The sequence below is a fragment of the Pan troglodytes genome, chromosome 11 (assembly GCF_028858775.2).
Source record: "Pan troglodytes isolate AG18354 chromosome 11, NHGRI_mPanTro3-v2.0_pri, whole genome shotgun sequence".
NCBI classification, from domain to species: domain Eukaryota; kingdom Metazoa; phylum Chordata; class Mammalia; order Primates; family Hominidae; genus Pan; species Pan troglodytes.
Genome location: NC_072409.2, coordinates 100,336,947 through 100,349,844, shown reverse-complemented (window position 1 = coordinate 100,349,844; position 12,898 = coordinate 100,336,947). Strand labels below are relative to the sequence as shown.

The 12,898-nt window shown below is 39.6% G+C and overlaps 1 protein-coding gene across 7 annotated transcripts in view; it reads left to right on the top strand.

Annotated features, from left to right (window-relative positions):
• CCDC171 (coiled-coil domain containing 171) overlaps positions 1-12,898 on the top strand; it is a 443,650-nt gene that overhangs the window by 27,174 nt on the left and 403,578 nt on the right. For 6 of the 7 annotated variants that reach the window (XM_054658718.2, XM_054658719.2, XM_001149040.8 and 3 more), the window contains exon 2: positions 8,756-8,907. In XM_054658718.2, the coding sequence (XP_054514693.1) occupies positions 8,867-8,907 (41 nt within the window). In that variant the 5' untranslated portion in view covers positions 8,756-8,866. Of the gene's footprint in view, positions 1-123; positions 179-8,755; positions 8,908-12,898 lie in introns of those variants that run through there. The other variant, XM_063788716.1, reaches the window with a different exon arrangement.

Sequence of the window (12,898 nt, the reverse complement as noted above, 5' to 3'; positions counted from 1 at the left end):
TTTTAGTAGGAATGGTGAGATTAGTTCAACTCCACTATCAAAAAAAGATTAATCTATTAATACATTAACATAAAAAGCTAATTTGAACCTTGCCTTTCTTTATCTATTACTGCTACAGGATGGCCTGGTTTTGGTCCAGAACTGTGAAGGTGCTATCTGGATTGAGAATCGACTGAAGGTCTGAGTAATCTTTTGTTGAGAAGGCCATGGCTTGTCAGTTTGGATATGGGGAAAAATGATATTTTTAAGAAATCTCCAGCAAAGAGCAGAAATTCTTCCCTGATAAGTGAGGTCTTACATGCTTCCCTGACTGGGATGAACTGTGTCTTGAGGGCCAATAGCAAGGCACACAGCAGAGCTCTGGAGTCAGCTAACTTGGGTGTAAATCCTGACCCTGTCACTAGAGATGTGAGAGATGTGACTTTAGTCAAGTGACTGAGTATCTATTTTTATTTCTTTTATTATTATACTTTAAGTTATAGAGTACATGTGCACAACGTGCAGGTTTGTTACATATGCATACATGTGCCATGTTGGTGTGCTGCACCTGTTAACTCGTCATTTACATTAGGTATATCTCCTAATGCTATACCTCCCACCCTCCCCCTCTCTCTGCCAGGCCCCGGTGTGTGATGTTCCCCACCCTGTGTCCAAGTATTCTCGTTGTTCAATTCCTACCTAAGAGTGAGAACATGCGGTGTTTGGTTTTCTGTCCTTGCGACAGTTTGCTCAGAATGATGGTTTCTAGCTTTATCCATCTCCCTACAAAGGACATGAACTCATCCTTTTTTATGGCTACATAGTATTCCATGGTGTATATGTGCCACATTTTCTTAATCCAGTCTATCATTGATGGACATTTGGGTTGGTTCCAAGTCTTTGCTATTGTGAATGGTGCCGCAATAAACATATGTGTGCATGTGTCTTTATAGCAGCATGATTTACAGTTTCTGCCGAGAGATCCGCTGTTAGTCTGATGGGCTTCCCTTTGTGGGTAACCTGACCTTTCTCTCTGGCTGCCAGTGATGGGATGGCTGGGTCAAATGGTATTTCTAGTTCTAGATCCTTGAGGAGTCGCCATACTGTCTTCCACAATGGTTGAACTAGTTTACAGTCCCACCAATAGTGTAAAAGTGTTCCTATTTCTCCACATCCTCTCTAGCACCTGTTGTTTCCTGACTTTTTAATGATCGCCATTCTAACTGGTGTGAGATGGTATCTCATTGTGGTTTTGATTTGCATTTCTCTGATGGCCAGTGATGATGAGCGTTTTTTCATGTGTCTGTTGGCTGCATAAATATCTTCTTTTGAGAAATGTCTGTTCATATCCTTTGCCCACTTTTTGATGGGGTTGTTTGATTTTTTCTTGTAAATTTGTTTAAGTTCTTTGTAGATGCTGGATATTAGCCCTTTGTCAGATGGGTAGATTGTAAAAATTTTCTCCCATTCTGTAGGTTGCCTATTCACTCTGATGGTAGTTTCTTTTGCTGTGCAGAAGCTCTTCAGTTTAATTAGATCTCATTTGTCAATTTTGGCTTTTGTTGCCATTGCTTTTGGTGTTTTAGTCATGAAGTCCTTGCCCATGCCTATGTCCTGAATGGTATTGCCTAGATTTTCTTCTAGGGTTTTTATGGTTTTAGGTCTAACATTTAAGTCGTTAATCCATCTTGACTTCATTTTTGTGTAAGGTATAAGGAAGGGTTCCAGTTTCAGCTTTCTGCATATGGCTAGCCAGTTTTCCCAACACCATTTATTAAATAGGGAATCCTTTCCCCATTGCTTGTTTTTGTCAGGTTTGTCAAAGATCGGATGGTTGTAGATGTGTGGTATTATTTCTGAGGGCTCTATTCTGTTCCATTGGTCTATATATCTGTTTTGTTACCAGTACCATGCTGTTTTGGTGACTGTAGCCTTGTAGTATAGTTTGAAGTCAGGTAGCGTGATCCCTCCAGCTTTGTTCTTTTTGCTTAGGATTGTCTTGGCAATGTGGGCTCTTTTTTGGTTCCATGTGAACTTTAAAGTAGTTTTTTCCAATTCTGTGAAGAAAGTCATTGGTAGCTTGATGGGGATGGCATTGAATCTATAAATTACCTTGGGGAGTATGGCCATTTTCACAATATTAATTCTTCCTATCCATGAGCATGGAATGTTCTTCCATTTGTTTGTGTCCTCTTTTATTTCGTTGAGCAGTGGTTTGTAGTTCTCCTTGAAGAGGTCCTTCACTTGCTTTGTAGGTTGGATTCCTAGGTATTTTACTCTCTTTGTAGCAATTGGGAATGGGAATTCACTCATGATTTGGCTTTCTGTCTGTTATTGGTGTACAAGAATGCTTGTGATTTTTGCACATTGATTTTGTATCCTGAGACTTTGCTGAAGTTGCTTATCAGCTTAAGGAGATTTTGGGCTGAGACAGTGGGGTTTTCTAAATATACAATCATGTCACCTGCAAACAAGGACAGTTTGACTTCCTCTTTTCCTCATTGAATACTCTTTATTTCTTTCTCCTGCCTGATTGCCCTGGCCAGAAGTTCCAACACTATGTTGAATAGGAGTGGTGAGAGGGGGCATCCCTGTCTTGTGCCAGTTTTCAAAGGGAATGTTTCCAGTTTTTGCCCATTCAGTATGATATTGGCTGTGGGTTTGTCATAAAGAGCTCTTATTATTTTGAGATACGTCCCATCAATACCTAATTTATTGAGAGTTTTTAGCATGAAGTGTTGTTGAATTTTGTCAAAGGCCTTTTCTGCATCTATTGAGATAATCATGTGGTTTTTGTCATTGGTTCTGTTTATGTGATGGGTTACGTTTATTGATTTGCATATGTTGAACCAGCCTTGCATCCCAGGGATGAAGCCAACTTGATCATGGTGGATAAGCTTTTTGATGTGCTGCTGGATTCGGTTTGCCAGTATCTTATTGAGGATTTTTGCATCAATGTTCATCAGGGATATTCGTCTAAAATTCTCTTTTTTTGTTGTGTCTCTGCCAGGCTTTGGTATCAGGATGATGCTGGCCTCATAAAATGAATTAGGGAGGATTCCCTCTTTTTCTATTGTTTGGAATAGTTTCAGAAGGAATGGTACCAACTCCTCTTTGTACCTCTGGTAGAATTTGGCTGTGAATCCGTCTGGTCCTGGATATTTTTTGGTTGGTAAGCTATTAATTATTGCCTCAATTTCAGAGCCTGTTATTGGTCTATTCAGGGATTCAACTTCTTCCTGGTTTAGTCTTGGGTGGGTGTATGTGTCCAGGAATTTATCCATTTCCTCTAGATTTTCTAGTTTATTTGCGTAGTGGTGTTTATAGTATTCTCTGATGGTAGTTTGTATTTCTGTGGGATCTGTGGTGATATCCCCGTTATCTTTTTTTATTACATCTTTGATTCTTCTCTCTTTTCTTCTTTATTAGTCTTGCTAGTGGTCTAGCAATTTTGTTGATCTTTTCCAAAAACCAGCTCCTGGATTCACTGATATTTTGAAGGGTTTTTTTGTGTCTCTATCTCCTTCAGTTCTGCTCTGTTCTTAGTTATTTCTTGCCTTCTGCTAGCTTTTGAATGTGTTTGCTGTTGCTTCTCTAGTTCTTTTAATTGTGCTGTTAGGGTGTCAATTTTAGATCTTTTCTGCTTTCTCTTGTGGGCATTTAGTGCTATACATTTCCCTCTACACGCTGCTTTGAATGTGTCCCAGAGATTCTGGTATGTTGTGTCTTTGTTCTCATTGGTTTCAAAGAACATCTTTATTTCTGCCTTCATTTCGTTATGTACCCAGCAGTCATTCAGGAGCAGGTTGTTCAGTTTCCATGTAGTTGAGCGGTTGTGAGTGAGTTTCTTAATCCTGAGTTGTAGTTTGATTGCACTGTGGTCTGAGAGACAGTTTGTTATAATTTCTGTTCTTTTACATTTGCTGAGGAGTGCTTTACTTCCAACTATGTGGTCAATTTTGGAATAAGTGTGGTGTGGTGCTGAGAAGATGTATATTCTGTTGATTTGGGGTGGAGAGTTCTGTAGATGTCTGTTAGGTCTGCTTGGTGCAGAGCTGAGTTCAATTCCTGGATATCCTTGTTAACTTTCTGTCTCGTGGATCTGTCTAATGTTTACAGTGGGGTTTTAAAGTCTCCCATTATTATTGTGTGGGAGTCTAAGTCTCTTTGTAGGTCTCTAAGACTTGCTTTATGAATCTGGCTGCTCCAGTATTGGGTGCATATATATTTAGGATAGTTAGCTCTTCTTGTTGAACTGATCCCTTTACCATTATGTAATGGCCTTCTTTGTCTCTTTTGATCTTTGTTAGTTTAAAGTCTGTCTTATCAGAGATTAGGATTGCAACCCTGGCTTGTTTTTGTTTTCCATTTGCTTGGCAGATCTTACTCCGTCCCCTTATTTTAAGCCTATGTGTGTCTCTGCACGTGAGATAGGTCTCCTCAGTACAGCACACTGATGGGTCTTGACTGTATCCAATTTGCCAGTCTGTGTCTTTTAATTGGAGCATTTAGCCCATTTACATTTAAAGTTAATATTGTTATGTGTGAATTTGATCCTGTCATTATGATGTTAGCTGGTTATTTTGCTCATTAGTTGATGCAGTTTTTTTCCTAGGCTCGATGGTCTTTACAATTTGGCATGTTTTTGCAGTAGCTGGTACCGGTTGTTCCTTTCCGTGTTTAGTGCTTCCTTCAGGAGCTCTTGTAAGGCAGGCCTGGTGGTGACAGAATCTCTCAACATTTGTTTGTCTGAAAAGGATTTTATTTCTCCTTCACTTATGAAGCTTAGTTTGGCTGGATATGAAATTCTGGGTTGAAAATTTTTTTCTTTAAGAATGTTGAGTATTGGCCCTCACTCTCTTCTGGCTTGTAGAGTTTCTGCTGAGAGATCCGCTGTTAGTCTGATGGGCTTCCCTTTGTGGGTAACCTGACGTTTCTGGCTGCCCTTAATATTTTTTCCTTCATTTCAACTTTGGTGAATCTGACAATTATGTGTCTTGGAGTTGCTCTTCTTGTTGAGTATCTTTGTGGCGTTCTCTGTATTTCCTGAATTTGAATGTTGGCCTGCCTCACTAGGTTGGGAAAGCTCTCCTGGATGATATCCTGAAGGGTGTTTTCCACTGGGTTCCATTCTCCCCGTCACTTTCAGGTACACCAATCAGACGTAGATTTGGTCTTTTCACATAGTCCCGTATTTCTTGGAGCTTTGTTCATTTCTTTTTACTCTTTTTTCTCTAAATTTCTCTTCTCGTTTCATTTCATTCGTTTGTTCTTCAATCAATGATACCCCTTCTTCCACTTGATCAAATCGGCTACTGAAGCTTGTGCATTCGTCACATAGTTCTCTTGCCATCGTTTTCAGCTCCATCAGGTCATTCAGGGATTTCTCTACACTGTTTATTCTAGTTAGCCATTCATCTAATCTTTTTCAAGGTTTTTAGCTTCTTTGCGATGGGTTTGAACATCCTCCTTTAGCTCGGAGAAGTTTATTATTACCGATCGTCTAAAGCCTTCTTCTCTTAACTCATCAAAGTCATTCCCAGTCCAGCTTTGTTCCGTTGCTGGTGAGGAGCTGCGTTCTTTTGGAGGGGAAGAGGCGCTCTGATTTTTAGAATTTTCAGCTTTTCTGCTCTGGTTTCTCCCCATCTTTGTGGTTTTATCTACCTTTGGTCTTTGTTGATGGTGACATACAGATGAGGTTTTCATGTGGATGTCCTTTCTGTTTATTTGTTTTCCTTCTAACAGTCAGGACCCTCAGCTGCAGGTCTGTTGGAGTTTGCTGGAGGTGCACTTCAGACCCTGTTTGCCTGGATATCACTAGCGGAAGCTCAGTTGGAAATGCAGAAATCACCCATATTCTGTGTCACTTATGCTGGGAGCTACAGACTGGAGCTGTTCCTATTTGGCCGTCTTGGAACCTCCTCCGTGACTGCTTATCTTTAAGCCCTGGTTTCCTCATGTATAAAGTATGGATATTAGCATTATCTTCCCCCTGGGGTTGGTGTAGAGTGAAATGAGACAATATGTAGAAAGGTTTTAATACAATGCCTGGAGAAGGGAGTTTTGTGACAGTTGGAATGATGACAGCAGGGAATGACTTTGTATCATATAGTTTGTTCACAAGTAATGATCAATTGAATGTTTTCAAATGGAAAGTAATATTTAGAGTTCAACAAATATTGAAGAAGAGAAAGGCTAATTTTGATTGCATGTCATAAGGAATTTTTAATCACTGACATAGTTTGACCAAATTGTGTATTTTAACTTTGTGGAGTTTCACAGGGAAGTTCCAAGTAAAGCTAGAAATAAATACTCTTTAAGGGCACTATAGTTCTTTAACTTAACTTTGTATTCCATTGACATTTTCATTACTATCCTGTAACTCTGAACTTGACTGTCCTCATCATTCCTTGCCTTTTTACCTGGTGGAAGAAGAGGGAGGAGATTTTACTGCACCTTCTCTGCCATGCTCGATTGCATGGGAATCCCATCATAGTTCATATTCAGCCACTGACCGTATCAACTTTGGTCCTTCATTGATTTAGTCTTCCTAAAACACACAGAGAAGTAAATCCTTCTTCTCTGTGTCATCAGGGGCTGATATCAGCGAGGAAGATGAAGAAAATTAAAAAAAAAAGAAAGACTTGATAAAAGACACACAGGCAGAGCTGGTGTGGAAACCCATTTTCCTGTCTTACCTGCCTGTTACTCAAGATTTTTTCACCTTGGGTCCAAGATGCTGCCTGCAGTTCTTTGCCATGTGGCCTCTTCCATGGGCAGTTCACAGCATGACATTTTGCTTTTTTTTTTTAAGATGGAGTCTCACTCTGTAGCCCAGGCTGGAGTGCAGTGGCGCAATCTCGGCTCACTGCAGTCTCCACCTCCTGGGTTCAAGCGATTCTCCTATCTCAACCTCCTGAGTAGCTGGGATTACAGGCGCCCACCATCACGCCCAGCTAATTTTCTTTATTTTTAGTAGAGTCGGGGTTTCACCATCTTAGCCAGACTGGTCTCGAACTCCTGACCTCGTGATCCACCCACCTCGGCCTCCCTAAGTGCTGGGATTACAGGTGTGACCCACCACACCTGGCCTGACACTTTGCTTCTTTAAGGTCAGCAGGAGATTGTCATTCAGTCTGCTAAGATAAAAGTCTTATATAATGTAATCATAAGAGCGGCATCCCTTCATCTTTGCTGTATTCTACTGGTTGTATATCAGTGAGCTAGAAGTAGATGAAACTTGCTTCTGAGCTATGGAAGACTCTCTCTGGAGGACCATTCAGATTTGAAGATGTTAGGTGCCAAAATAATGCACTGAAGTATGATGATTCCCTTTAACTTTATTGAAACAACTTTATTAAAAGTTTCGTAACCTCTACTTGCCACACTTCTCTGCCCAATATACGAAAACATGATTAAGGCCCTAACTATCTGAAATTATTTTCCTAAGAGGTAAATAGAGGTCTGTTTATGCCTGTTGTGCCACCTCTGCGTATGTGTATTTAAGCTTTTCAACAAAACAGGAACATTTCATGTATGTGTTTTTGTGCCTTGGACATTACTCTTAAATACAGAAGGGTCCATTCCTTCTAGTTTCTAACTCTTACTTTCATTCTGAAGGAAGTTTCCCTGGGGTCTGACCTTCAGGAGCGTGGTGATAATGTGACAAGATTTTGGGACAATATCTGAAGAGCTTGATAGAGACTCCTTGGTGCCCCCCACTTAATAGCTGAATGGCTTTGGGCAAGACAGTTGAGCGTCTCTGAATCAGATGAGTTTTCTTATAAAGTGAGGATAATAACCCTCACGTAAGATAACTTATAGTTCAGGTTTATGTGTCATCAGTGGCCTGTTAGAAAGAACTTGAACTTCAATGTCAGAGAGTTATGAATTGGAATCTTGGTTCTGTAACTATGTGACTTTTTCAAGTTACTTTCTTTTTTTTTTTTTTTTTGACACGGAGTTTCTCTCTTGTTGGCCAGGCTTGAGTGCAATGGTGCGATCTTGGCTCACTGCAACCTCCGCCTCCCAGGTTCAAGCAATTCTTCCACCTCAGCCTCCTGAGTAGCTGGGATTACAGGCATGTGCCACCCCGCCTGGCTAATTTTATATTTTTAGTAGAGATGGGGTTTCTCCATGTTGGTCAGGCTGGTTTAGAACTCCCGACCTCAGGTGATCTGCCTGCTTCTGCCTCCCAAAGTGCTGGGATTACAGTCGTGAGCCACCGCACCCGGCTCAAGTTACTTTTAATCTCAGTCTTGGTTTTCTTGGTAGAAAAATGGGATAATCCTTACATTGCAGTGTTGTAAGGATCACAATGCTATATATAAAATACCAATTACAGTGCTTGACGCTGTAGTAGGTGTTCAGTAGATGAATGACGGTGGTATTCATTTGTCTACCACTATTTCCAACCTAGTCTTTCAGGTCCCTGGATAGATGGGATCTCCCCATTCCCACATCATCTTGGCCAAAATTTCAACCTGTGTCCTAGGTCAGACTGTTCAGTCAGCCACGTGAATCACTGTTGTAAATATCCTTTGGATCTATATGTAGGAGCTGTTAGTCATTTCTCAGCACTGAGATACAGTCTCCATCTCAGTCTGCTTATTTGAGTTCCTTTTCTTTTGGTGATCTTCTGAGGTCTAGATATCTCTATACACCTACAATTTCACTTATCAATTATTACATCTTTCCCAAATAAACCAAAAAACAAGAAAAATCTCCAATAGTGTCAGGACTCAAACTGCTATTGTATCATTTACTATTTTAACAGACCTCAAATCATCTAACGTGAAGCCACAGACATCTTGGGCAATTTTAATCATCAAGAAAGAAATATGTCATTAAGAAACAGCAGGGTATTTTGAAAGAGTTGGAAAACATCATGAATTTGAATACTTCAAGTAATACTGGTGATACCCAAAGGTAAGCCTCTAGTCTCTTCTTTTAGTTGATGAACGTTTTTAGTTGCAAGGAACAGGGAGAAGTCAGTGGTTGTAGAGCTAACTGTAAGAATTCTCATGGGATGGTAAGGGGAGTAGAAATTCTGTGGGACTGAAGGAGCATGAATGAAGCCTCATAAGAATTGGAACTGATTCTAGAGACTTTATGGGGATTTTGTGCTCCTCTGTTAATTTGGACCACAAAGGTCTGTGTGTCTGAACTTTGTCCTGTTACTAGAGACTTGCTCGTTCTTTTCCACTACTTTAAATCTTTCCCTTGTATTTTTTATTTATATTTCTGTTTTGTTTTCTTTAACCTCTGTGGCTTTAATTCCTCTTTCTTCATTGGCCCAGCTCTAATTCATGGCTACTGTTTAAGCATTCATTTAGTCTTAGCTCCTGTTGCTGTTTCGCTTCCTTACTTGGTATCTCTCAGTTTACCCTTCAAGACGTAACGCCTAATTGCTGTTGCTCATCTTTCTTGTACCATTGATTTCTGCCTTTGGGCGTGGCGCCTACCTTTAGTTCATTCACCTTTGGTGGGTGGAGTCTATAATATAAAACTGGACCACATAGGGCAGTGGCAGTCTCTCCTAAGTGTGCTTTACAAAGAAATAAGTACTGAAATTAAAAGTAAATGTTTAGAAACTTTTATAGTCATGTAACAGTGTAATATTCTGTCTACTGAATCTAAGAGTAAAACATTTGGGGTTGTATTCTGTCTGTTTTTAAAATTTCTTTAAAAATAATGCATTAAATATATTTTACAAAATCATCATGGATGGGGTGAAGATAGTCCTTCCTCATATTTAGTTTGAGAAGGACTGATCTAGACTGCCTTTTCAGCAAGGATGTGTGGGTGGGACAAGTACGAAGACTAACATGTAATTTACCCGTAAATTTGTTTTCCACTTAGCTTTTGAAGCTACCCACCCCCCACTTTTTTTTTTTTTTTTTTGAGACAGAATCTTGCTCTGTCGCCCAGATTGGAGTGCAGTGGCATGATCTTGGTTCCCTGCAACCTCCGCCTCCCGAGTTCAAGTGATTCCCCTGCCTCAGCCTCCTAAGTAGCTGGGATTATAGGCGCCTGCTGCCACGCCTGGCTAATTTTAAATATGTATTTACAAATTAGAATATTTCACCTTATTTAGTATCCTGCTTTTTCAATTTTGGGGAAACTTCTTACCACATCAATGTATCAAAGTTTTTAAATTTTTCTGAAGTAGGGTCTTGTTTTGTTGCCCAGGCTGTCTGAGAACTCCTGGCCTCAGGCAATCCTCCTGCATCAGCCTCCCAAGTAGCTGGAACTGTAGGCACGCACCATTGCTCCGGCTTGTCATCATTTTTAATGGCTGAATTACTTTTTATAATTATAGAATCTGGACACAGTTATTTAAAATCTGCTACTAATCTACTTTTTGTTTCTATAGATTTGCCTTTTTTGAACAATTCATGTGAATGGAATCACATAATAGATGGTCTTTTGTGGCTTCTTTTACAGGGCATATTCCTGAGGTTTGTCAAGTTGTAGCACGTAGCAGCCCTTCGTTTCTTTTTATTGCTGATTGTATTCCATTGTATGGATATGCCACATTATGCCCATCTGCCAGTTGACAGACATTTGAGTTGTTTCCACTTTTTGGGTACTATGAATAATGCTGCTGTGCACGTTTGCATATGTCTTTGTGTTGACATATGTTTTTGTTTCCCTTAGGTAGATTCTTAGGAGCAGCAATGCTATATCATATAGTAAATTTATGTTAAAATTTTCAAGAAACTGCCAAATTATGTTCTGAAGTGGCTGGGTCATTTTATATTATCACTAGCAATAATTGAGGGTTTTAATTTCTCTATAACCTGACCAATACTGGTTTTTATCTATTTCAATTTAGCCATTTTGGTGAGTGTGAAGTTATATGTTATTGTGGTTATAATTTGAATTTTCCTAATGATTAATGATGTTGAACATCTTTGCATGTGCTTTTTGGTAATTCATGTATCTTCATTGGTGAAATGTCTCTTCAGATCTGTTTATTTTTAAATTGTGGTTTTTTTTTTTATGTTATTGAGCTTTAAGAGTGTTTGTATATTTGGAATGCAAGTCCTTTATCAGATACATGATTTGCTGGCCTGGTGCAGTAACTCATGCCTGTAATCCCAGCACTTTGGGAGGCTGAGGTGGGTGGATTGCTTGAGCCCAGGAGTTCGAGACCAGCCTGGCCAATATGGCGAAACCCCATCTCTACAAAAAAATACAAAAATTAGCCAGGCGTGGTGGTGTGCCTGTGTGGTCCCAGCTACTCCAGAGGCTGAGGCATGAGAATTGTTTGAAGCTGGGAGGCGGAGATTGCAGTGAGCCTAGATCATGCCACTGTACTTGAGCCAGGGTGACAGAGCGAGACTTTGTCTCAACAACAACAACAACAAAAAATAAGATATATGATATGGAAACATTTATCTCCTGTTTAGTGGCTTGACTTTTCGTTTTCTTAATAGTGTCTTTGGAAATGTACAAGTCTTTAACTTTGATGAAGTCCAGTTTATCAGTTCTTTTCCTATAGGAGTTGTGCTTTTGGTTTTGTATATAAGAAATCTCTGACTAACCTAAGGTCGTGAAGATTTTTCTTCTATGTTTTCTTCTAGAAGTTTTATAATTTTAGCTCTTATATTTAGTGCTCTATTTTAAGTTACTTTTTGTACGAGGTAAGGGTCTAAATTTGTCTCTTTGCATGTGCATAGCCAGTTGTTCCAGCAGCGTTGTTGATAAGAGTAACATTTCCCTGTTGAATTGCCTTGATACTTCTGTTGAAAATTACTTAACTATTTAAGTATGGGTTTATTTCTAGAGTCTTAACTCTGATATATTGATCTACATGTCTGTTCTTTTTTTTTTTTTTTTTTTGAGGCAGAGTCTCACTGTGTTGTCAAGGCTGGAGTGCAGTGGCGTGATCTCACTGCAACCTCTGTCCCCTGGGTTCAGGTGATTCTCCTGCCTCAACCTCCCGAGTAGCTGGGATTACAGGCACCTGCTACTGTGCCCAGCTAATTTTTGTATTTTTAGTAGAGACGGGGTTTCACAATCTTGGGCAGGCTGGTCTTGAACTCCTGACCTTGTGATCCACCGGCCTCAGCCTCCCACAGTGCTGGGATTACAGGCGTACATGTCTGTTCTTAACCCAATATCACATTGTCTTGATTACTGTAGCTTTATAGTAAGTTTTGAAATTAGGAATCAAAAGTTTTCCCATTTGTTCTTCAAGATGGTTTTGGCTATTTTGAATTCTTTGTCTTTCCATATGAATTTTAGGATCAGCTTTTCAGTTTCTGCAAAAATGTCTGTTGGGGTTTTAATAGGGATTGTATTGAATATGTAGAATAATTTGGGGAGAATTGCCATTTTAATAATATTGAGTTTTCCTTACATGAATGTGAATATGGTGGAATGTCTTTCCACTTGTTTAGCTTTTCAACTCCTTTGAACAACATTTTGTATTTTTCAGTATAAAAATCTTTCACTTTTTTTTTTTTTTTTGAGACAAGGTCTTGCTCTGTTGCCCAGGCTAGAGTACAGTGGCGTGATCTTAGCTCACTGTGGCCTCAACTCCTGAGCTCAAGTGATCCTCCTGCCTCAGCCTCCTTAGTAGCTAGGACTACGGGCATGTACCACCATGGCTGGCCAATTTTTTTTATTTTTGTAGAGACAAGATCTTGCTATGTTTCTCAGGCTGGTCTTGAACTCCTGGCCTCAAGTGATCCTCCTGCCTTGGCTTCCCAAAGTGCTGGCATCAGGCATGAGCCACCATCCCTGGCCTTGCATTTCTTTTGTTAAATTTATTTTATTCTTTTTGATGCTGTTATAAATGGAATTGTTTTCTTAATTTTGTTTTTGGATTGTTCATTACTAGGATATAGAAGTATAATTGATTTTTGTATATTGATCTTGTATTCTGTGACCTTGCTGAAATTGATTTTAG